At 38.3% G+C, this 22,543-nt stretch overlaps 2 protein-coding genes across 4 annotated transcripts in view; both read right to left on the reverse strand.

The window, feature by feature from the left end:
- Positions 1-10,318, reverse strand: part of tapt1a (transmembrane anterior posterior transformation 1a) — a 27,054-nt gene extending 16,736 nt beyond the window's left edge. Inside the window, exons 1-4 of one of the 2 annotated variants that reach the window (XM_042219439.1) lie at positions 10,095-10,318; positions 8,383-8,513; positions 6,580-6,698; positions 1,770-1,802 (exon numbers count right to left, since the gene is read on the reverse strand). In XM_042219439.1, the coding sequence (XP_042075373.1) occupies positions 1,770-1,802; positions 6,580-6,698; positions 8,383-8,513; positions 10,095-10,284 (473 nt within the window). In that variant the 5' untranslated portion in view covers positions 10,285-10,318. The remainder of the gene's footprint in view (positions 1-1,769; positions 1,803-6,579; positions 6,699-8,382; positions 8,514-10,094) is intronic. The other variant, XM_005919387.3, reaches the window with a different exon arrangement.
- Positions 10,319-12,155: 1,837 nt separating this feature from the next.
- The window catches only part of ldb2a (LIM domain binding 2a), a 104,454-nt gene continuing 94,066 nt past the window's right edge, over positions 12,156-22,543 (reverse strand). The window contains exons 7-9 of one of the 2 annotated variants that reach the window (XM_042219441.1): positions 21,332-21,385; positions 20,422-20,552; positions 12,156-14,180 (exon numbers count right to left, since the gene is read on the reverse strand). In XM_042219441.1, coding sequence (XP_042075375.1) covers positions 13,950-14,180; positions 20,422-20,552; positions 21,332-21,385 — 416 coding nt within the window. In that variant the 3' untranslated portion in view covers positions 12,156-13,949. Of the gene's footprint in view, positions 14,181-20,415; positions 20,553-21,331; positions 21,386-22,543 lie in introns of both variants that reach the window. The other variant, XM_042219440.1, reaches the window with a different exon arrangement.

Genomic DNA, 22,543 nt, shown 5'->3' on the forward strand with positions numbered 1-22,543 from the left:
AAAAAAAATAGATATTCAAACATATTATTTGTTGCGGAAACAACTGTGCAAAACCAGAGATAAACTTATGGCACTGATGAGTTCTCCCCCCCCTTCTCTGATGCAATAGCGCCATCCAGTGGTCACACTAAAGTCATTCATTAAAAGATGTTTGAGTAGAAACAAAAGCATCAGAGATCCTGAATTCTTCATTATGAATAGTTTTACTGTTGTGCACCAGGATAAAAATGTGCTGCCAAAAAGATAAAGCTCAGTTATAGACGCAGTTGCTTAGAGATATAGTAAGTGTGTAAGGTGAGTGTAAGAAGAGTAAACACACAAAGTTTATGATAATTTTATCATTTTTCCACTTAACTGGATAATTGGCTTTGTCTGCAAAAGACAAAGTGAGTTATTAAAGGAAATGACTCCAAATGTTGTTTTGTCTACAAAATACCTCAGGCATTCATTTATAACTATATAAAATAAAAGCAACACGATCTCACACTTAAAAAGTCAATTTAAAAGACTATTTATCCTGTCTTATTTGGCACATTACTTTTGCATTTAGTAAATTGTTGAAGACTTTATTCCAATCCAAAACAGTTGTACCCTGCTCTCTAAAATATGATTAAAGTGCTAGCAGAAAAGAAACCCCCTTACCACACATACTCCTCTTATTCTAAACATACTTTCTAGATACAAAGCTGCTTCAGACAGCTGGTAAAGCACACTGCGCAAAGTAGTTGTCATAGTCTTTATTCTAAAAGCATTATCTCCACAACACACATGATTATTATGTTTTATAGTTAGCTATGCGCTGCATTTAAAATAGCCATCACTTTGTGCCAATACATGACATCAGCCTAAAACAGTCATTCAAAAGCACAGACCAGACATGAAGAGCGCTATGATAGAACCTTGCTAAAAAAGCTGAGTTTTTTCCTACCAAAAATAACAACTGAAAGCAAAGAAAATAAGCCCCAAACTGCTCCAAACAGGCAGCCTTCCAGTTTGAGCTAGTGTAGTCACGGTCACGCAATACTGTGACAAGAACACAGTCTCACAACAGTTTGTGAAAAAGTCACAACCTGTAATCTACTCATTCATGTTTCTGGACATGAATTTTAATATTCTTTCATTTTGTGTCCCTAAACATGACTTTTTCAATGGTCTCATATGTACACAAACTTTATATTGACTGTTTTTAAAAGGTTAAAAAGTTCAAATGTAAACAGTTCACCTTTGAATGGTGGTGGATTTGGTGGTGGAGTGAATAATTTTAACACCCACACACAGGACATATTTTTGGTTATGCTTTTTACTTCATGTATCTTTGGTAAAATGCCTTGGTTATGTTTCAGCATTACAAAACAAACAAAAAAAAAAACCCAAAACTGCTCATATTTAGAAAAGAACACTTCTTTTAAAGCCCTGTGGTGTCATATCTATGATGGAAGAGTTTGGACAACAGTGCAACAGACACAAAATATCATTCTTACTAAAACACATTAGTTTTGCCCAAGTTGTGCCAACTGTCACGAAATAAAAAGAAGAAAAATGTGACAAGTCATATCCATGAACACAAACAGATAGGTTTTTTTGTGACTATTTCACATTTTGTTATGAGACGGGGCTGGATAAGACTACCATGCACACTTATTCTTTGGATCAGTGTTTGGGGTGGCAAGCTATATATTAACAAACATGACGGACATGAAAAACCCATGAATGGATGTCGGGGACAGTGATAATGTTTATGAATCCTTAATGCCCTTGTGGGAGCGTACCTGCTTCTTCTGCAGTAGGGGCATGTGCGTGCCCTGCATGGGGAGGAAGGCAAGGGGAGACAATATACTATCAAGTACTACATCACAACAATGTGACAGCTGGCTTAAAGCTACACAGAGCACTGGCACAAACCAATAATTTCTATTTTGTTGTGGTGAAACCATTATCAAATAAACTAATTGCTAACTACTAAATCTGTAAATAAAAAAGAAAAAATGTTGGGAGTTAAATTGCAGAACAGACACCACAAGATGTCTGGAAGACCTATTTTTAGACACAAATTTCTGAAAGTTTCTAAAAATACTGAAAATTGGTGGGTAGACTGGTAAAATCAGGTGTTAGGTGTTTCTGTTAATAAAGTAACTGAGTACATATGACCTACAGACTGTATATGGAGGACTGATAGAGATTAGTGACATTCTGGGCATTTTGATCTGACAGAGAAATCATATGGCATTTCCCACTTATAGGGTATAAACTCATCACAAGGTAGCCCATCTTAAAGCACACTGTGCTTTATCCTTCTTCTTCTTCTATTTTTTTTTTTTTTTTTAAAAACACATTTAACATCATGTTGTACTTAGAGGTATTTGAAAACAGCAGCGACCTTTCCTTGTCTGAGATCACAAAAAAATTAGCTCAAGGGATGTTTTCTCATACACTTTTCTAAAACTCAACTTCTTTCATTTAGAAAGGTCGGGAAAGAAAGCAGGTTTAAGGCCTTCTGCTTCACTTTTCACACTCGGGCACCAACTCCATCTTTAATATACAGTCTGTAATATGTTCATGCTAAAAGAAAGGAAACACAAACACACTGTCAAAACCTGTACTTGAAGTTCAGGTCAGTATTATAAAAGACTACGTGATTAGATTCATAATAATATCAAGGTAAAGCTCAAAGACAACTCATCAAAAAAGGATCTGTTCAAGATCGAGAATCATTAGAAGCAAACACCAGGACAAAGTATGAACTTACATTTAACAGAACAAAACCATCTGACCAAAACTTCCATTATCAGATCAATACATGTTTGTATATGTATCTAACCCTAAAAAACACAAGTGCTTATTTTCTTTCCTACAGTGTATACATAGAAAATATTTACAATGTTATTTCCAGAATGCTACTTATCTTATTAACAGTGAGTCAGCAATATTACCAAATGACAAAAGAAAGAACCTAAAACTGTGGCAGGGAAGGGGGAAGGGGGTAAATTAATCATCTGAATTAGTTTGCCAAACTTTGTAGTTAATAAAAGTAATCCCGGTTTTATTTTTATTTTTTTAAGCAAAAGCAAAATTTGGACAGATTACTATATCCGAGTCATATCATATATACTTATTTCACCACACTCTGAAAAGCTACAAAATACAACAAAGACAGCCAGATATTAGGGGTGCAACGATACACAAAATTCACGGTTCAGTTCGGTTCGATACTTTGGTGTCACAGTTCGATATTTTTTCGATACAAAAAAATGTTCATGCCTTTTTAATTTGTCATTTATTAAAATTATAAATATATATTTTAACTCAAAAGTACAGTTTTTAAATTTAACCCTAACCCTTGTGCATGTTTTTTATTTTGACAGCGAATGCGCACCTGCGGACCACTTATGTGCAGCCCTGGTTATTAGCTCTCATATTGCAGCCACAGAAATTCTTTTGTCCATGAAACCATAAAGCTGCACTTTCTTTTTGCCTTATAGTCTGATTTGTCATAACTTTTCCGTTTTGTGGTAAGCTTTTCTTTGGCTGTCACTTCTTCACCCTGACCTGTCTTATTTGGCTCAGCAGAACTAGAAATATATATCCTGCTGCTTTTACACACGCACTCACATAAGCTCAGCGATTCTCTGCGCGATCAACCTCTCACATGTTTAAGCTTGCTGCGGGAGATTTCACTTGTCATGTTTGCATAGTAAGCTAACGATTATAAGACGATGTCAGAGGAATTGGTGCACAAATTATCATCACTCACAGATCAGTGCTGTCGCTCTCTATACACAGTTCACACGATTGCAAAGTGAAAGCAAAAAAACAAGCGCAAATTCAAACGCGATTTCAATATGTCACATATTGACAGTGGCTCACCGATGCCAATGACATAATTACCCAGCTACATTTCCGAAAGAATGCAAAAGCATTGACATATATTTTTCCTTCCTACAATAGCCCGACGGGCAGGGCAGAGATAGATTTTGGTAGCCCGACTGGAAAAATCGCTAGCCCCGGGACGTCGGGCTAGCGATATTGCGAGCCCTGTATCTGATTGAGGAATCACTCATCTTTGGAAAAGAGAGTTTATTACAGAGAAATGCTCTTTCCAAAATAAAAGCTATACTATACGCTTCTTCTGGGCTATATTCTCAGCAGCATATTAAACATATCAGGTCCCCATAAGGAGAATCATGTGCTAACGGCTGTCTAAATGACTCGGGTAAAGTTTGTAGCATGTGTGCTTGTTGTTTTTGTCTGCTTCCACTTGTCTTTGCACTAGGATGATGTCGGCGTAAATGTGCAGTCATATTCGTTGTGTTCCCACTAGTGCTTTCAGGTTAATCTCGTTGAAATGACCTTAACGCCACAACACGGCAAATCTCCGTTAACGAGCTACCGCCTGATCGCCCGTGCATGGGGCTAGACGGCCAACATCGTTAACGAGCTAACTGCGCTAACACACTAGCTCCCACCCATGTAATTGAGCATTGCGTGGCACATCCAACATACTGTTTTACTTTAGTCCATGACGCTTACCTTCAGGGTCATACGTCACATGAAAACCAAAATAATTCCAAACGCCAGATCTGAATGAGGGTGGGGGAGGTTCAATTTGCCATGTTGCAAGGAGAGCTTAACTTCTGTCTCGCTAGCTTGCCCTGCGCTCTTCCTTCTGACGATGCTGTCTGTGTTGAGCGCTCAGTGAATCTGCGCTTCGACACTGCGCCTAGGCGGAGCTAGTCGAGCGCAGATTCCACTGAGCGCTCAACACAGACAGCATCGTCAGAAGGAAAGTTGATAAAATAAATTACAAATTTTGTATTGTTCATAACTAGAGATGGACCGATCCGATATTACGTATCGGTATCGGTCCGATACTGACCTAAATGACTGGATCGGATATCGGAGAAAAATAAAAAATGTAATCCGATCCATTAAATATCACGAAAGCACCTCACAAAACTTGCAACACGCCGTAACTCACCGCAGAACGTTAGCAGTTGGAGCAGTGTGCATCACGTGATAGAGCAGCTGTGGCATGCGGGACCTGTCGGTGGTCTGGATAGCATGTGGAGCTTCGCTAGCAACCTGGCATTTCATCTCCGCTAGCATTTCATCTCCGACAAAGTTATCCCCGAGAGAAGTAAAGCAAGCGTGTAAGTCCATCTCTGAATGTTTGTAAAGCATTCCCACGCTAAGCTTAACGAGCGACTGCCTCTCGCTCTCCGGCTGGTACTTCAATCGTGAAACTGCTTAAATGATCAGCTGATCAGCTTTTCTGTCGCGAGTCCGTCTTTGTTTTTGGCCCACTTCGCACCAGAAAGAGCAAACCAGCGGCTGAACAACAGCAGCACGTTTAAGCTTGATAAGCTGTTGTTAGAATTTATTTAATATTACTTTCTACACCAGGATCTTTTTCTACGTAGCTGACGGCTGGTAACTGTGCAGGGGCGGATCTAGCAAAGTTTAGCCAGGGGGGCCGATAGTGCCCACTGATTCAGAGGGTGCCAAGACATACTTTTCTTTCTTATTCTCATTTAAAATGTCGAGCTTTTAATAAATAATTATCTGACACCCAAAGTTTTAATTTGATGAAAATGAATAGAAGTCAATTACTGTATATAGTAACTATTAAGTCTAATATATATACCCTAGTAAGCTATAGTACTTTTTACCTTTGGGAAGGTACCATCTGTGCAGTCTGCAATTTTGTTGAAGAAAGATGTTGAATCTATTTAATATTTCTTGAAAAATAATTGATTTCTGTGCATTTTTTTTCACACTGCATCAAATTAAGGTTGATTACGTCGATTAAGCATCATGAGGTGGAGCGTGAGGGGTGGTTCCCTATTTTTTATTTATTTATTTTTGTTGTTGCTGGGAGTTGGAACCCTATTAGTTAGGTTGCTTAATATTTACGCTAAGTACTCTTTAAAATACCAGAATAGGGAGGATGGTGTAGGTTTAAGTTTATTAGATTGATCAGTATTGCTGAACTATGAAATATTTTTTTTTGCATACAGGTATAACAGAATAGCTTTAGTGTAGTTGTTGTTTTAAACTTGAGTATGAACTTGCAGACTTGCAAAATGCAGCAAGATATTTAAAAAACAGTTTTGTTGATTAAAAAACACTATATCGGATTCATATCGGTATCGGCAGATATCCAAATTTATGATATCGGTATCGGTATCGGACATAAAAAAGTGGTATCGTGCCATCTCTAGTTCATACATATGCGTACCGAACCAAAAGCACTGTATCGAACGGTTCAATATCGATACGAATATCGTTGCACCCCTACCAGATATGCCTAGTGTTAACGCTAAGAAGCCAAAACAAAACTTATAGTTTGAAGTTTACAAATATACCCAGAAATGGAAATAATTAATGTGGGGTGGTTATATCTTATATTGTGCTCCATCTTTTGTGTCATTTTATCTTATTAAGCTTTTTTTGTACTGTATAGCTTATAGCTCATTTTAAATGATCTGGTTGCTGTAAGACAGTAGTTTCCCAAAAATAAAGTACTTCTTGTCACATCTCATCTTATTCCTTTAGTAAGCAGATATAAGCAATGTATTTTACCTGAAGCCACAGCAAGGCAGAGTGAAGAGCCGGAGAAGGGCCAGCAGCACCCTGAGGGGCAGTAGGGTGAAGACGTACAGAAAGGCATCCACACACAGGAAGAAGCCGAAGATCATCAGCTGGAAAAGTCACACACAACACCACCACAAATCAAACTATGAGTCTGTAGGGTACATAGTGATCAATCATCATAAGGAAAAAAAGATGAATGAGAGTATGTACACAAAGGACATCAATCAATTACAATAACATGATGAACATAAAAAAGGTACGATTTTATCTATTTTTTTTCTTTTAACAAGTGGAAGAAATTGTAGATAGGAGAAACACCATATGTGACAAAAAAAAAAGCACACTTAACCGTTTTATTATGCAACAGGCACATACCTTTACAGTTTCCAATATATGAACAGCCATTACCCCATCATATTCAAAGGAATGTTTTACAAGAAATGCATTGAAATGCATCTGACATCTTATTCCTACTTCTAACAGGGAAAACAGCAAGGCAACAACTACTGGTAGAATCTGGTGGGAGGGTCTGTTTGTCATTGGTGGATCCTGTCTGACCTGGGGCCTCCTGAGGTACCCTGAAGGTAGTAAGCCTGTTTCACCGGCAGTTTGTGGCTACACACATTCCTCTCCCTTCAACAGGAAAACCAAGCCAGTAACAGATATGTTAGTCTGGGATTATAAGGACACACAGCAGCTGACAAAGCATCAACTCTGAAATAAAAACAAATAATAAAGACCTTTACAGACGAGGAGGAACTCAATAGACTGTGTGTAACTGTATAGGCATCACATTAATTTAAACTTTAGTTGTGACCAGGTTAGATGACATATATATTGAAGAAATACACATTTATTAGAGATGCCGTTAAAAATGTATGATTCCTAGAAAGTCAATATAATGTCCAGCCTGTGTGTCAGAAGAAATCAGTCTTTAAGTTCAACACTGCCATCTGGTGACTACTGAGAGGAACAACAAAAACCAAAAAATTACTAGGGTCAGTAAGGCATATTGTAAACAAACAACATAATTTTCTGATATTTCGGTGTCTACCTAATATCTATATTAATTATTAATATATTTCCCAACATTGAAAGTATGTTATAATGATTTCTCTTGATATCTGTGTAGATTTCAGTGAGGGTAGTCTAAAGACCGTGTCTCAGAATGGAACAGGGAAGAAGACCTTGGGAAAAAAAGTGAGTGGATTTCCTTTAAGTTTCATGAAGGCGTTTTACCTCTCATGCAAGAGGATTTTTCAGCTCTAAACCCAAATGGTGGAGAGTTTTAGGTAGGACCCACTATTGATCATGTGCCTTATCACCTTGGCTTTTCCACAATAACTTTTATATGATTAATTCATTCATTTTATTCCTTGTAACTTCATAAAAGGGTTAACACGGCTTCAATGTCTTTTTTAGCCTTGTAAGGGTTATGTGGCTAGCTCTTGTACATACAAAGTTATAAGGTCTCAAAAAGAAATAAAATAAAACAATGTAAAAACCATCAAAGCTAAATAAGCTCACTGTGAAGGACTCAGGTGAGATGTACATATCGATAATGTGGCAACCTAAGAGCAAGTTCAGGAGCAATGCAAAACTGACTGAGGATTCAGAATTGTAGCAAAGTCAGGAGCCAGAAGAAGAAGTGTCTCCAAATAAAGCAAGCTTACGGGCTGACTGTAAAATAATCGTATGCTTTCTGTGTACTGATGGAAATGACAGCAGACAGATGGAGAAAGCTGCAGAGAAATCAGGGCAGATAAGTTCAGGGCTGTTAATATACACTACCTTCTCGAGTTCCTTGGGAATACGCATGCATGTGTAAACTCTCTCCCTTCGTTCAGTGTACTTTGCCTCATTGTGCTCCAGGAAGTAACCTCGGGTGAGCTCGGTGCAAATGAAGCGCGTCAACGATGGATCTGGAACAACGTGAGAGCAACAGTGTTATGACAAAACCATTGTCCACAACAAATACAGCTGTCAACACAATGAGAACTCCAACAGTGACTCTGTAAAGTGAAAGAGGAGGAAGCATCTCTGTATGATGAAAACTAAAAAGTGAAGGTTTAATGGCCTTTTTAAGTGTTGTTTCAGTGTTTGACTCAAGGCTTAGACAGCTGATATACAGTGTCTGTGGCCTCTCTCTCTTTAAAGAATAACAACCATCTGCCTATGACATAATGAGTCTTATGCTCCAACTACAGTAATTCTTCCATCATTACCAAAGAAAATATTCTATAGTTTACTTACAATCTTTTGTAACTGAGCAATTAGATGAAATAGCAGTTCAATTACAATTTTGGTTTCCAATTGTTATAAGAACAATTGAAAAATGGTGAAAAATGTCCACCATGATTTCTGTCAGGCTATCACAATAAAAATCTGGAGGGTTTTTTGTATAGAACAAAATATTGGACAAAAGAATTGTTAAAAATAGTTTCAGTCAGATTTATACTCTAATTGCCACTATCTGTGAGAACATGTCTGGCATGTCACGCTTCATAAATTGCAAACAGTAATGATTTATACATTTGGGTTTCTTTTCAGCTACAGTTTTTGTTAATAAATAATGTTAACAGTCACATTGAAAATGTATCAGTGTCCACTTTATCTAAGCCACGGTGTATGTGTTCAACTGTGTTTGCCTAATTAGACACACACTTGTAGTTAAAAGAGACGCAACGCGTTTCAGCTTGTGGCCTTCATCAGGGTCATGACCCTGATGAAGGCCACAAGCCACAAGCTGAAACGCGTTGGTCTATAAAGTTGTTCATCTTCCCTCAAGTGCTGCTGGAGTTCCTGCTTTGAAAATACTGCTGCTGCCAAAGCAACTGAATATTGTCCTATTATGTATGGGGTCAGGTGTTTCCTACTACAGCTCTTAAAATCCCCTCTACGTACTAAAGTTTAAAGCTTCCCAATTGGGGCAAAGATATCTATATATAACATCTGTTGTCATCAACTCTGGTTAACTTTAATTTCAACATTAATTAAACAGCAAAGGAGACATGTGATCTGAACTAAACCGGCCACAGCCTTACAGGGAGCCATTGTCAGACATAATCTTGTTTCAATAATTGTTGTAAGCCAAAGGTAGTAGGTTACAGGTTAGAACCTGATCTGTGACAGGTCATGCAATAGGTGGTGTGAAATAACGTATAGAGAAACTTAGAGCAGATACAGAAGAAGGTTATGGAGCCATGCAAACTCACTAAATAGATAGTTGCACTGCCAAGATAATACGAGAGATGTTGTTTTCTCCTCTTTCAGTTGATGTGAAGCAAACGCTAGCACTGACTGTAAACAAGCTTCGACACAGCTTTAACAAACTACAGTCGTTACAGACGAAGCTTCACTCACATTAAACACTACTCTTTTGTTTAAAACGTCGTATTCACGAAGCCGCAACATTATCAGAGTTAATGCCCACAGCCCCCCCAAAATAAGTTGGAAACATTTAAGACGTCTAACGGTTATTAGCAGTGCGACCCCACAGTTACCTGCTGACAGATCCCGTTGCTCCCTCCTGACAGCGCTTATGTCGTAAAATCCCAGGGTTTCTGGCAGTTCCGGGGTTATGCCGATTTTACCCGACTTGTGCAAGCCCTCCCATGTTCTTTTTTGTCTTTTCTTCAGCTCAATTTCGGCTTCTTTCTCCTCTGACAGCTCGGTCCCCAACTGGTCCGCCATCTTTACTTTGCCCGCCTTGTCGCCCTGCGCAACGTCATCGCGGTGTGGCTGACAACGTGTGACGTCACGATGATAAAGGTAGTTTCAACATTTTTTTAAAAAACATATTTTTGAAATGTTTTTTATTGGCATTAATATTTATACATTTTACTTTCCCAGTGATTCTCCGTTTAATTTAATCTAAAATATACACAAATCTGCCATTTGTTTCCTTATTTGTTCTTTAAAATAATAATACAAGATTTTAAAAATAAAGTTTTTGGAAACGCCTTAAATAAATGATTACCTGGCTGGAAAATGGTTTCCCAGTATGTTTATGTGGACCAACTAGTCACACTAATGGGGCTTTTTATTTGATTTCAACAACAAGATAAGAAGAAAAAACGAGCCTAATAATAATAATAATAATAATAATAATAATAAATTAACTCTTTATATAAAGAACGTAAATGTATTCACTTGTTGTAACATACACATAGTGGTATTTTTAAAAATATATTTTTCCCGGCATCACAACTTTTTCTTAAATAAACGCATATGCTGTTAGGAAATAAACAAAATGAAATATTGTTAAAGACTTTCCAGTGAATATAATCATTGGTTACGAAAGAGGAAATATATTGTGTTATATTATATTATACTATGTACTTTCTACAGTAATGTCGTATAGAGATCGATAACAAAGAAAAGTTAATTGAGTATTTTGCAGTACCCAATATCCTCCACTTGGTGTCCCCAAAGTTCCATGAAATCTTCTTGAATTTAAAGTCTACCCAACAACAGTACTGAGGCGTCTTCCCACTGATTTATATATACAAGTTTGGTACGAACGGCATATATAGAGGTTATAGTTCATGTTAGAGGTCGTTCTGAGTATATTCAGGTATATTTTGTTGACGTTACTCAGGTGCGGTCATCTACATTTTAATATTTTAATAAAACCTAAAAGGATATCCCAGAATAAATAGACTAAATCTCCAGTGTTTAAAATGCTGCTATACATAACGCCCACGTTCATGCGCCTCTTGAATATATACCTGACATTTAACTGCTCATCGAGGAAGTAAAGAATGTCCATGTCCTTGTGGTCTTTGTGCAGTCAATTTACCTTAACGGCAGTTATAATTAAAGAACAACTCTATACTATACCTAGAGATACCTTGTCCTCAGTTATTATTCGTGTACTTACATTTCCCAGAATGCATTTTAAGAGGAAGTAGTGTATGAACATGTAGTTAAGGGTCTTAATATTAACAAGGGTATGTATGAATGTATGAGGCATATGCATTTAAGTTGACCCCTCTAATGATTTGACATCTTAGATCATGGCTTAATATTTAAAATTATGCTGCACTGAATTCTGAACTTCTGCAGCAGACATCTCCCAGTATGCTCATTAAAGGTCATTAGAAAATCCATGAAGAAGGTGTTTTTGGTAGATGACAGTCATTTTCTGCTATTATATCCTATTATGGATACAGGGAATATGAAGAAGTGTGCCTTGCTTTGGCTGGTAATGAACAATAATAACAAAAACAGAGCATAAAATAATGATTATGCTGCCAAAATATGATTTCCTTTCATTTAAATGTGTAGCTGAGAATTTAACTCTACCCTCATCTTGCTGTCTTTGTCCCCCCAAAAAAACTGTTTTGTGAAAAGCCCTTCAAAATAAAAGAAAAAAAGAAAAAAGAAGAAAAGAACCTGCAATGATAATTTATCAACTTGATCTGCTGAGTTCCTCCAATAACATATAAATACAGCTTTTTAATAATTTAGACTGATGAAGTAAAAATTCAATCCCTAAAAAAAATCAGACCGGAAAAGTCCGGCTCCACGCTCACATCAAGCATAATCAAACCAAATTCAACTACTTTGTAAGCACGGTTTATTGGCACACATAATGGTAAAGCATACATACCAGACATCAGATATGACACTGAACACCTCTGCTATATAATGTACAAATGGTGTCTAATAATACTAGGCGCAAACATATTTAGAAACGTGTTAGCTTCCTTACAAATGCACAAATAAATACCCATAAGATCCAATTGTATAAAGACATCCATCATTGTCTTCTTGCCCATTTTTAAACAAAAATCCAACAAAAGAGATCAGGGATATACTGTAGTATCAATTCAATTAATGATTAAAGAACAAGTGTGAACACAAACACAGGGATCTCAAAGTGTTTCTGTCGGGTGGATGGGATTTGATCTTGTCTTTAAAATGTTACGGTTGCTGTTTTTTGGGGGGGTGGGTTCCTACAATATGTCACAGAGTACACAACAAATATCATCATGTGACTGTGTGGCTGTTATTAACATTGTGGCTTTGGTTCTCCACTAGCTAGAGAGGACATTAAGAGTTTGGTTCTGACAGAGGCAAACAGGCATCCATCCAAACCACCCAACAGAAATCTGAACCTCCTGTACAAAACAAAACAGCTGCCATGTCCAAACTGCTTTCAGTGGCTGATTTACAGTGGACAAAATAGATTCCACCTCTATTTACAGAGCTACAAACCTTGTAACAGTGTTCCCAAACTGATGAACCCAAAAGGAAAATCCAACAGATGAGTTTTATAAAGCACATAGATCAAACAAAAAAATAAAATTCCTATAAAATCATGCAGGAAAAGGCTTTAGTATCAGTTTGGGAGTAGGTCGTTAAAGGGAAAGAAGTCCAATTTTCCAGGAAGAAAAAAAGAAAAGAAATCAACAATAACGCATCAACGCGTGTCGGCAAAGTTCACATACTGATCTGCAAAATTACAATGTGATTGCAAAAGGATTCTGAGAGAAGCGAAATACCAATAGACTACAAACACAATCAAACTGGTTTGCATGAAATCACAATCTGTGACGACCGCGGTAATGTGGAAAAACAATCGTAGGACACGAGTTTCCCTTGTTTCAAAGGAGTCCATAGTGGTAGAGAACTTTTATTTCCCCTTAATTGGAAATGGAAATAAACAGCAACAGCAGAAACAAACCAACAGCCGACTGAATTTCCAATAAAAATGCAATTGCCTCAAACAATATTTCATTTGTCTCCAATGTGGTTAGATGCTTCCAATGGCTCTGGTGGCTGTTAAAAAACACTTTGCCTTCTTGAGCTTGCTTATTTTTTTGAAGACATTTTGTTCGTTGTTTTTACTCTTCTTCTTTTCTCCCCACTGTCTACCATCAGCAGGATGACTTGTGACCTGGAGGTCAACCAATCACATCTGTGGTATTCCACTAGATGAGAGGTTTGTAGCTGAGGGTCCAAAGAGGAGAATTTGATCCACAATTTTCCACTGCATTCTTGGAAAAAAAAGAAAAAGAAAAAGAAAAGAAATCCCACACCTTGTTATTTTTACATTATAGTTGCATACGACCTGTATGCATTTCTTGTCTGTGGATATTGCTGTGCAATGCTGCCAGTTCTCAGTGTTCTCCTAGATGTTACAGTGATTCAGAAAAGAAGAAAATATCCGGGACGGACGTACAGTATTTTGGCTGGACATGCCGGTGGTGACTTTGCAGACGGGGGGTTCTGATTCAGTACAATGTTATGAGGCATAGAAGTATTGCCCTCAGGGGAAGGGGGGAGGTTAAAAAGTCCAGTCCACATGAAGTCAAGGATCTGTTGGGCTTTTTTTTCCCTCTTCTTTTGTTTTACTGCGAGGGTTGTGGCGCCGTGCTCTCGGGCTTGCTATCCTGGGCGGCGGGGGCTTTGCTGCTCCAAGGGGCGTTGTTGCCCAGAGCTGGGGAACTATTAAAGTCGTCTTCGTCATCCAGGCCGTTGGTGGCATCGTACTGTGTGTTCTCCAGACGGGTGATCAAACGCTCATCCTCGTCCCCAAACTCGCCGCCCATCAGGGTCGGCTCGCCTACCACCATCACGTCCTTAAGAAAGAGAGAGAGAAGAAGAGAGGAAGGTATATGATATTTTTTATTCTGAAAACAGAAAAACACATAATTTGTCTTTTTTTCCTCCTGGCTTTTCCAAAGGTAACAACATATTTAAACTGTCCCGTCAGCTGGGTCACTTTATCAGTCACTTTTTAATTGCGCGCTTCCTTTCACGCCCTGAATATTCACATTACCATACAATGGGTTCACTGCTGTATATAAGCAGGGGTGCATTTTGGCTAGACCACTGTAAAATTTGTAGCTTATCCAATGGGAGTTTGAACAGGTTTATCACAGAGATAAGAGATACATGCATACAAATATAAAGCAAGCCCTAAATACACTTATAGTACATGCAAATATTATTGCAAAAAGCCACAAAATTCACTGCATCATCCTTCCGTCAACTGTTTTATTTTTTTTTATTATTGCTGTGTGTAATTTTTGTCCTCTTTTTGTTCTTCCTCTTTTTTCTTTTTATTAACTAACTCATCCATTTGTTAATTTCACTCATTTACATTCTTTAAAGCAGTCTCTAACTAGTTTTGAAGTCTGGCTTACAAATATAATTAACTTTTACACAGGGAGCCGTGGAATGTTTTTGGTTTTGTGCAGGGCCGGCTGTATTTAGCCTTGGGGTGATTCAGAATTAATATGCTAAAGTGAGTGAGAAATCACCAGAGAAGAAATTAATGCATATCTGTTTCATCTAATTCTCAGACCAAAGCACCATCTGAATATCAAATGAACGCAAATCCAACCGAAAAGACCTTATAATAACATTTTCATTACTTCAAATAAATGATTATGTATGTTGTCTGTTTCCCATAATTAGAATTTAATCAATGACATTTTAAAACAGAGGGTTAAAAAAAGCAAGAGGTCATAAAAATAAATATTTAGTTGTACTCTAGACCAGACTTTATCATAATTTTTGTTTGAAGAAGGTATGCCCGGTTGCTCTATGATGGTAGAGGTACAGTGTGTGTTTTTCTGATTCAATTATCATCCCTTTCTTCCGATCTAAAGACAGTACATGTGCGCTCTTCAGTGGGTTTTTTTGGACAGACGCTGGCATATTAAGTGGTCTAATTTCTCTAAGCACCCCATGCAAAGGAAACATTCCCATCCAGATAGGAGATTCCTCCAGTGCCTAAGCATCTGTACCCATCCCAATCAATGCTCATCATGTAAGACATATTTCACAGAGATGGCCCTCCCACGGGGGGGTCAAGGAATTAAAGGAGAAAGATTTATCTATTATCCACTGATATCGGTGACTGTTGTGATGTGAAGGAATCCTGATGGAGGGGGATGCCCCATGTGTGAGCTTGCATTTTGTCACGTTGCTAAGTTCATCCTCACTTTGACTAAACATAATCACTGGAGTGGAATCTGTGAATCACTGTGAATACTGATCAGTAGGTTCTGAATCAATCACAGGTTTATTTATTTGTGCATCTTTCTAAGTCTTTGTGTCTCGCTTTGGCTGCCTAAGCATCCCCCGACTGGCGAGCCCCAACAACATCCATCGTAACCTGGGAAAAAGCTGTACAGTTAAATGGAGCACATGCTTCACTGGCCATGTGTGTCAACGTTGCCCTGCTTAAGAGATCTCGCTCTCCTCAGCCATCTCCTCTGCAGCACACATACAAAGGACAAACAGTACACTGGCACACAAACCTAGATAAGCTTACTGTACAATCGCACACCTGAACATAAACACAGTCAGTCGGATGCAGATTAGTCCTGTAGGTGAAGTACACAACACACACACAAGCCTCTGGCTACAGACCCGAATCACACAGAGCAGAGAGCAAACACACGATCACACGGAGCAATCATTGATGTAAACATACAAATAAAACTAGACAACTTAGCACACCCTACAACTACCCACGTAAAACACACGCAATCTTTGATGGGAAGCACCAATGAGGAGAGGCAGTTTATTTATCCAAGCCATCCCCAAAACCCCCCCAGCGACCACTTCTACACCCCACTATGCCTTAATCAGGCTAATTAATTTAGGTGAGCTTTTCAACTAAATGACAATATCCACACTGATTTGTCAATTTGCATAGCTAATTAAGTCATTAGCTAAAAACGTGCTGATTGCCAACAAGCCTTGCATTCACCATCTGTTCCTGTGAGGAGGCCTGTCAACCTACCTCTGGCCAATTTTGGGCACCCCCCCTCAAAAAAAAGAAAAAAATCCCTCGGGTGATAACAGCTGGTGGCTAGTCTGAGACTGGGGAGCACTAATTGTGAGCTAATTAATAGTGTCTACTTGTCTACTCATCTCGTTAAGAGTTAGCTTTCGCAGTAGCTAAGCGGTGAGGTTTTGAATAGGCCGACTCAGGGATGAACGCCTCCCTGCTCCCTTCATTCACTGAGCAGTGTCATTACCATATTTTTACAGAGATTAGCTGTGTGGAGCGTAGAGAACATATTTTCTCCACAGGCCTCCGAAACAACAAGTGTGATTTAGATGGGATAGTGATGCCAACAACAGGATAAGAAGACACAACTGTCCCTTAAAGCAACAAAGATAAGAACACAGCATGAAGTAAGACAATAATGTTACCCGATCCCTGTTCCTTCTCTATTTAAATATAACGTACGTTTCATGACTATATTTATTTTCCCTGATGCTACATTAAAAAAAGGGGGAAAAAGACGAAAGCCTTTAATTCCCTCTAAAGCATTAAGATCATTTACTGTTATTAAAAACATGCATGACATAAATAAGTCACAAATGTATTGTTATGTTAAAAAAAAAACCTTAAGTTTTAGCTTTATTATTATTATTATTTTCAGTGGTGGATAAATACACATTGGGTAGGTGCGTGAATATAAGAAGTATTTATTATAATTAAATAGGGCTGACCCAAGCTTTGGATTCATAGATACTTTTGAATGTTCACTGTAGATTTTCTCATGTGTACAATTCTGCCGTCAGACAAATGGATTTATTAAACAACATACTCAAATTCCAAATTATCAGTAAAGATGTGTATAAAACACTCATCAGAGTTACTTCTGTTATGTCTCACGTCTATGGCACGTCAAATTCCTTTCTCATTGCAGAACTTTGAATGTTATGCTCAAATTCTCTTCAGTTACAGCTCTGTTGTTTATATACATTGGACAAACTTCGCATTAAGGCTTTACTCTACGATATGTCTTCTATAATATGCTCCCTATGTGACAATCTTACAATGAGAACTAACTGGGGATTGCTGTTTGAGATGCCTGCTGGGCAAAGAAGGAACATGTGCGCAAAACTTAATTTAAACCACTAGAGGTCAGTGTTGCTCATTCCATGAACACACCACCCCAACACACCACCACCTTCCTTCCCCCACACCTCCTCTTCTCCAGCCACTGGTAACCCCCCTTCCCCTTGTGAGGGTCCACTCCTTATTGTTATTGGGCTCACGTAGGCTTGTGTTCAGCCACAAACGAACAACTTCTCAGACAAAGACAGCAGGCGCACAACATATGTAACCAGCATGTTACCAGCCACGCTGCCAGTCTTTAAGAGGCGTGTGAATGCACGACATGAGTGGTACGGATGGTGTATGCGTGTGTGTGCGTCTGTGTGTGTTTATGTGTGTACGTGTGGGTGGGAAGGAGGTGGTGGGGGCAGTAGTGATGGAGTAGAGAGTGTGCATGAGAGGGAGGATGGGGTTGGGGGGGTGGAGGGTGTATACAGATATCGGTAATAATGAGAGCTGGCACAGAGCCACGCTGCCTTCTAGAGAGAAAACAATTTGCGTGTGCTTTGTGTATATGTGTGTGAGTTGTACATTATGTATGTGCGAGATGGAGGGAAGGAGGTAAAAGAGGAGAGCGAGGGCAACAAAACTAAAAAGACGGCTAACCACAGGACAGAATATAGAGAGTCAATACAGCGTGAGCGTGTGTAGAGGTGACCCAGAGTTTGTTCCTTATACAAGAGTAAAATTAGAATAACAAGAAAAACAAGAAAAGCAGCATTAAAAAAAACACAACAACCCTGCATAAACTGAGAGGCAGCCAGTCGATCCGGCATTGAAATCATTCAACCTAATGGGATGTAAAGTTTCTACAAGTTCTATAATGTCCCTTTATTCAACCCTGTATCCTAGAAATGACTTGCATTTACTTCAAATAGTTTTTAATTAGTGAATTTGCCATTGTGCAAAGAATGTTTATGGAGGACCTTTCATTTGCTTTTTTTCCTTTACAATATGCAACCGTGGAATAATACATGTCTCTACTTGTAGTTTGAAAGGACCCTTGAACTTTTTTGTGGTTATATTTTGCCGACTTAAAGGTCTTGGTAAAAGTCGGAAAAAGATTACGATCTTTGTCAGATACTGAAAAAGCCAAAAGAAACACCACGTTTACTGCATGTTTACTTTATTAAAATTACACTGAAACGATTTTATTTCTGAAGTGTTTTTGTTGCTTAAACTTAACCACAGACACTCTCCAGTGTCCTGCACTTTATACACCACTTTGTGTGTAGTGCTTACATGCATGAGTTTCCTACACTGCAAAAAAACATCCCTAAGAAGCATAATAAAGATTTTTATGGGTTCTTTCGAAGCAAGCAGCAGTATATAAACATCTTTTCTGGGAGATCTGGTTGTTGTTCCGCACATGCTGTATAGAAAGGCATTAGAACCTCAAATTTCCCATTAAGCAGTATTAGTCCTACGTACAAGACAGCCACACATTAATGCTAACCGCCGACACTTTAATGTCAATAAATTCCTTTTATGTTTGGAATTGGCGCACTCTCAACGGCACCGCAATGTGTGTTGAAAAACAGTGCACCAGTGTGGCTACAGAACAGTAAATTGGATGCTGTAGTGTAAATATAATACAGTGTGTGCATAATAAGCAGTGTATGGAATGACAGTGCAGCCTTTGCAGACTCTCACAATGGCATTGAATCCTCGAGGGGAGTGCCAAGCATGTGGTGTGATACTCAGCTGTTTAAGAGGCTATTTAACCTCTAACTGTGTCAAGTGGCCTTTTATGGAAACCTGTAGCTAAATCAGGCATTCATACACAATTGTAATTAGTTTCACATTGAGTAAAGGTGTTCAAAGTTGATCTGAAAGCTGTTTTCTTTTTAAGTTTTGGATATAAGTTTTATATCTGTAGTGTAAAAACGTTTAATTATGTTGATAGATTAAATGTATATGTAATGTAATGTGTTAATAACACATATTTGAATATGCAGCATGTTTGTTATTGGTTACATTGTTTCTTTTCATTTTAGATGCTTCTTGTTTTAATTGTGTTCATTTAATTTACAATGGCTTATCAATATTTCTGATATTTTCCATTTACTGGTGCTTAAAGTTTATTGTTTAACAAAAAGGTGAAAAAGTTAGTAAGTCAAGAGTATGTATTTAAAAATAACTGTTCTAAAGCAGCTACAGTATAGTTCTATAGTATATGGATGTTGGCATCAGCTTCAGTAATCCCACATCTGCTGGACTTCAGGGATTTAAACAAGAAACCTCATTCAAAGGAGAGCAATCAGTATCCTTAAGTTTTTTCTTGGTTCTTGTTTGTTTATGTCTTCGTTACATTTATGTGAAAGCAAGTACAGCTAGCCACCAGTCCTCTGGACAGTTGTGAGTTCAGGTTCTTGCTCAAGGGCATTTCAAGCGTGGTGGCTGAGAGAGGGCAAAGTGTCACCTACCCCACCCACATTTTCCCATTTGGTCCTGATATTCAAGCCTTTTTTTTTTTTCTTTTTAAACCTCCAGGCTTCAGCCACTTGGTTAAGCAACAGGGTCAGCTGGGTCTTTTCGAACATGCGTATTCTGACAAGAATAAAGTTTACTCTGAGATACTGAATACTCGAGAAAAATTAAGTATGCAGCTACAAAACATGATACAACCCACGGCAAAAAAAAAAAGCAGCAGAAGAGTTTCATTCACCTTTTTTACTTGTTTTTCATAAACCTGCTCTTGTACTGTATTTTATGTATTTTCTCTTTATCTTTTGGGGCCACATGTTTTCATTCACGTCCCACAGGGTTTCTTTGTCTCAGAACCGAGACTTTAGTTCCTTTGTTACCCTCATTTGCGCAAATAATCTAAGCTTAATAGCTGCACTAGCATTCAGAATTTCCTGTTTGTTACCCTCTAAACTTGCATGTGAAGACTTCGCAACAAAAAAAAAAAAAAAAAGAGGAGGGAAAGTGGAGCTGATGCTTACAGGTACCTGACTGGAGAGGCTGAAGTTGGTGGCCGGGCTGCGTTTCTTGCTTGCAGTGGTGCCCACACTGCTATTGGCGCTGCTGGCTGAGTTCTTCCGTTTCCTCCTCTTCGTGGTTGTCTGTCGGGCAGGCTCAGCTTTGGCGCGACCAGCAAAGAGAAACAGAGGCCATGCCAAGAACATAATGCATACAGACGGAGACAAGGTGTAGGGGTGTGCGCAGTATGCAGTGTGCATGTATATATGTGTGTGGGGTCAAACAGTAGACGCTTTGACTGTCAGAGTTGCATGCAGATACAGAAACAACATGGACAGAAATGTTTAAAAGGCCAGAGTACATGCAAGCATGCAGAAAGAACACATGCAAAAACAGGCTACGCAAATTCTACAGAACCTATGCTTTGTTTTCTTCTGAGGTGAAACCACACGAGTGTTAACATCTTCCAAGACATGCACTAGTAAGAAAGAACCCCTTTTTTATTTGCATAAATGCTCAACAATGGACCCTGATGCTCATCGTAATGTAAATTTGTTAATGATTTCGGCACAGCACCGACTGTGGTGTTCCTCAATCGCACGAACCAGATTAAAACTGCTCTAGTGAGGCAGAAAGCCCATCTGTGTTTGTCTCACTAAATATGCTTTTATGTATGCATTCTTGCACATTCGTCTGAATTGCAGAGCACGAGCGTGTATAGTTTTAATCACTCTGTTTTAGAATGGTTTAACATGCATCATCTAACCTGTATCTTTTTTTTTAAATTCAGTACAGGTATGAGGACTATTTTATTGACATGCAGTTGAGCATCCATGAAAAACTTGCACACAAAAATATATTTCAGTGCATCCCGGTGAGCACCAGGTTGCTGCTTTCTTTTAAGGCTGCAGACAATAGACAATGTAAGAGAGAAGATACCTTTTTTGTGATTTGTGGGAAATATTTCCGTTTTGAAGTTCTGTGGGTGTCCAGCTGAAACCGGAGCCAAAATCAGTTTTATTTTACTCAGAAAGTTGGATCATTTCTTAAACAATTTAAGACAAAAGAAGACCAGACCAGAGATGACGACACAGAAAAGGGAGAGAAATAACTGAACATTCAATGCCACACAGATGCTATTGAACCACTGTGCACCACTGTGCAAACTAAATGAAATATATTATTCTACTAATGAGCCATACACGAGTCCTGAAAGTGCAATTAAATTATTAAACCATTATTATTAAAAAAGATATAAAGCACTAGCACAGGTTAAATAGAGATCTTAGTGTTTCTAGTATTAACAAAATAATTTATGTAGTGCATAATTTATGAATACAAGATTTTGCAAATCCTGCCAACATTTGTTAGAAAACATTATTCCTTTTAATCTCAAGAGAGAGAAGAAAACACTGCTATGATCTTCAAACAGATGTCTGAAAATGAAATACATTTTTTGAGGTTCTTACTAATCACACCAAGGGAGATGCTTTCATATTCAGTTATAACAACCAGCGACTCATGATACAAACAAAACTGAAACTATAAATCAGAGGCAAAACAAGAGGAATTTTTATCAGTCTTTCTTCTCTTTTGATTCCTGACTTTGACAGACGTGTGTGCAAAAAAAAAAAGAAAGGAAAAGCGGGCCCATTGTCAGAGACAATCATTTCTGTTATCCGACTGGTTTCCTCCGATGCTGAACCAGTGACGCACTAAAATCGCTTCCATTTCCACCAAAAGGACTTATCAGAGCATAAATGCACCCGTGGCTTCCTTCCTGGCTAAATCCCAACCAGTTTCCAAGCTGGAGAAGAATTGCAGGAAAAGGAGAATAACACGCAACCAATAAGGAAAACCCCAATTCCAGCTAAACTGCAAAGATCAGGCAACTGTGATGTCAAAATAAAGACAGATGGTGAAACGGACTGAGAGCCCTGACCTCAAGGAAGAATCAGACTTAATTTTTACACGGCGGTTCAAAGCCAGCACTCCCACATAAACGCTACCAAGCCAAATAACACAATAAACATATATAAATAACTCTATTTGGTATATGATGAATCTTTAGCAGCTACGGGGGATTTCATATTAAGCTGTATTTTTATACCATGAGCACAATTAACTATCAATACAGGAGTCTGTTTTTTT

Source organism: Haplochromis burtoni, unplaced genomic scaffold, assembly GCF_018398535.1.
Source record: "Haplochromis burtoni strain Fernald_Lab_line unplaced genomic scaffold, NCSU_Asbu1 Contig_33, whole genome shotgun sequence".
In the NCBI taxonomy this organism is placed as follows: domain Eukaryota; kingdom Metazoa; phylum Chordata; class Actinopteri; order Cichliformes; family Cichlidae; genus Haplochromis; species Haplochromis burtoni.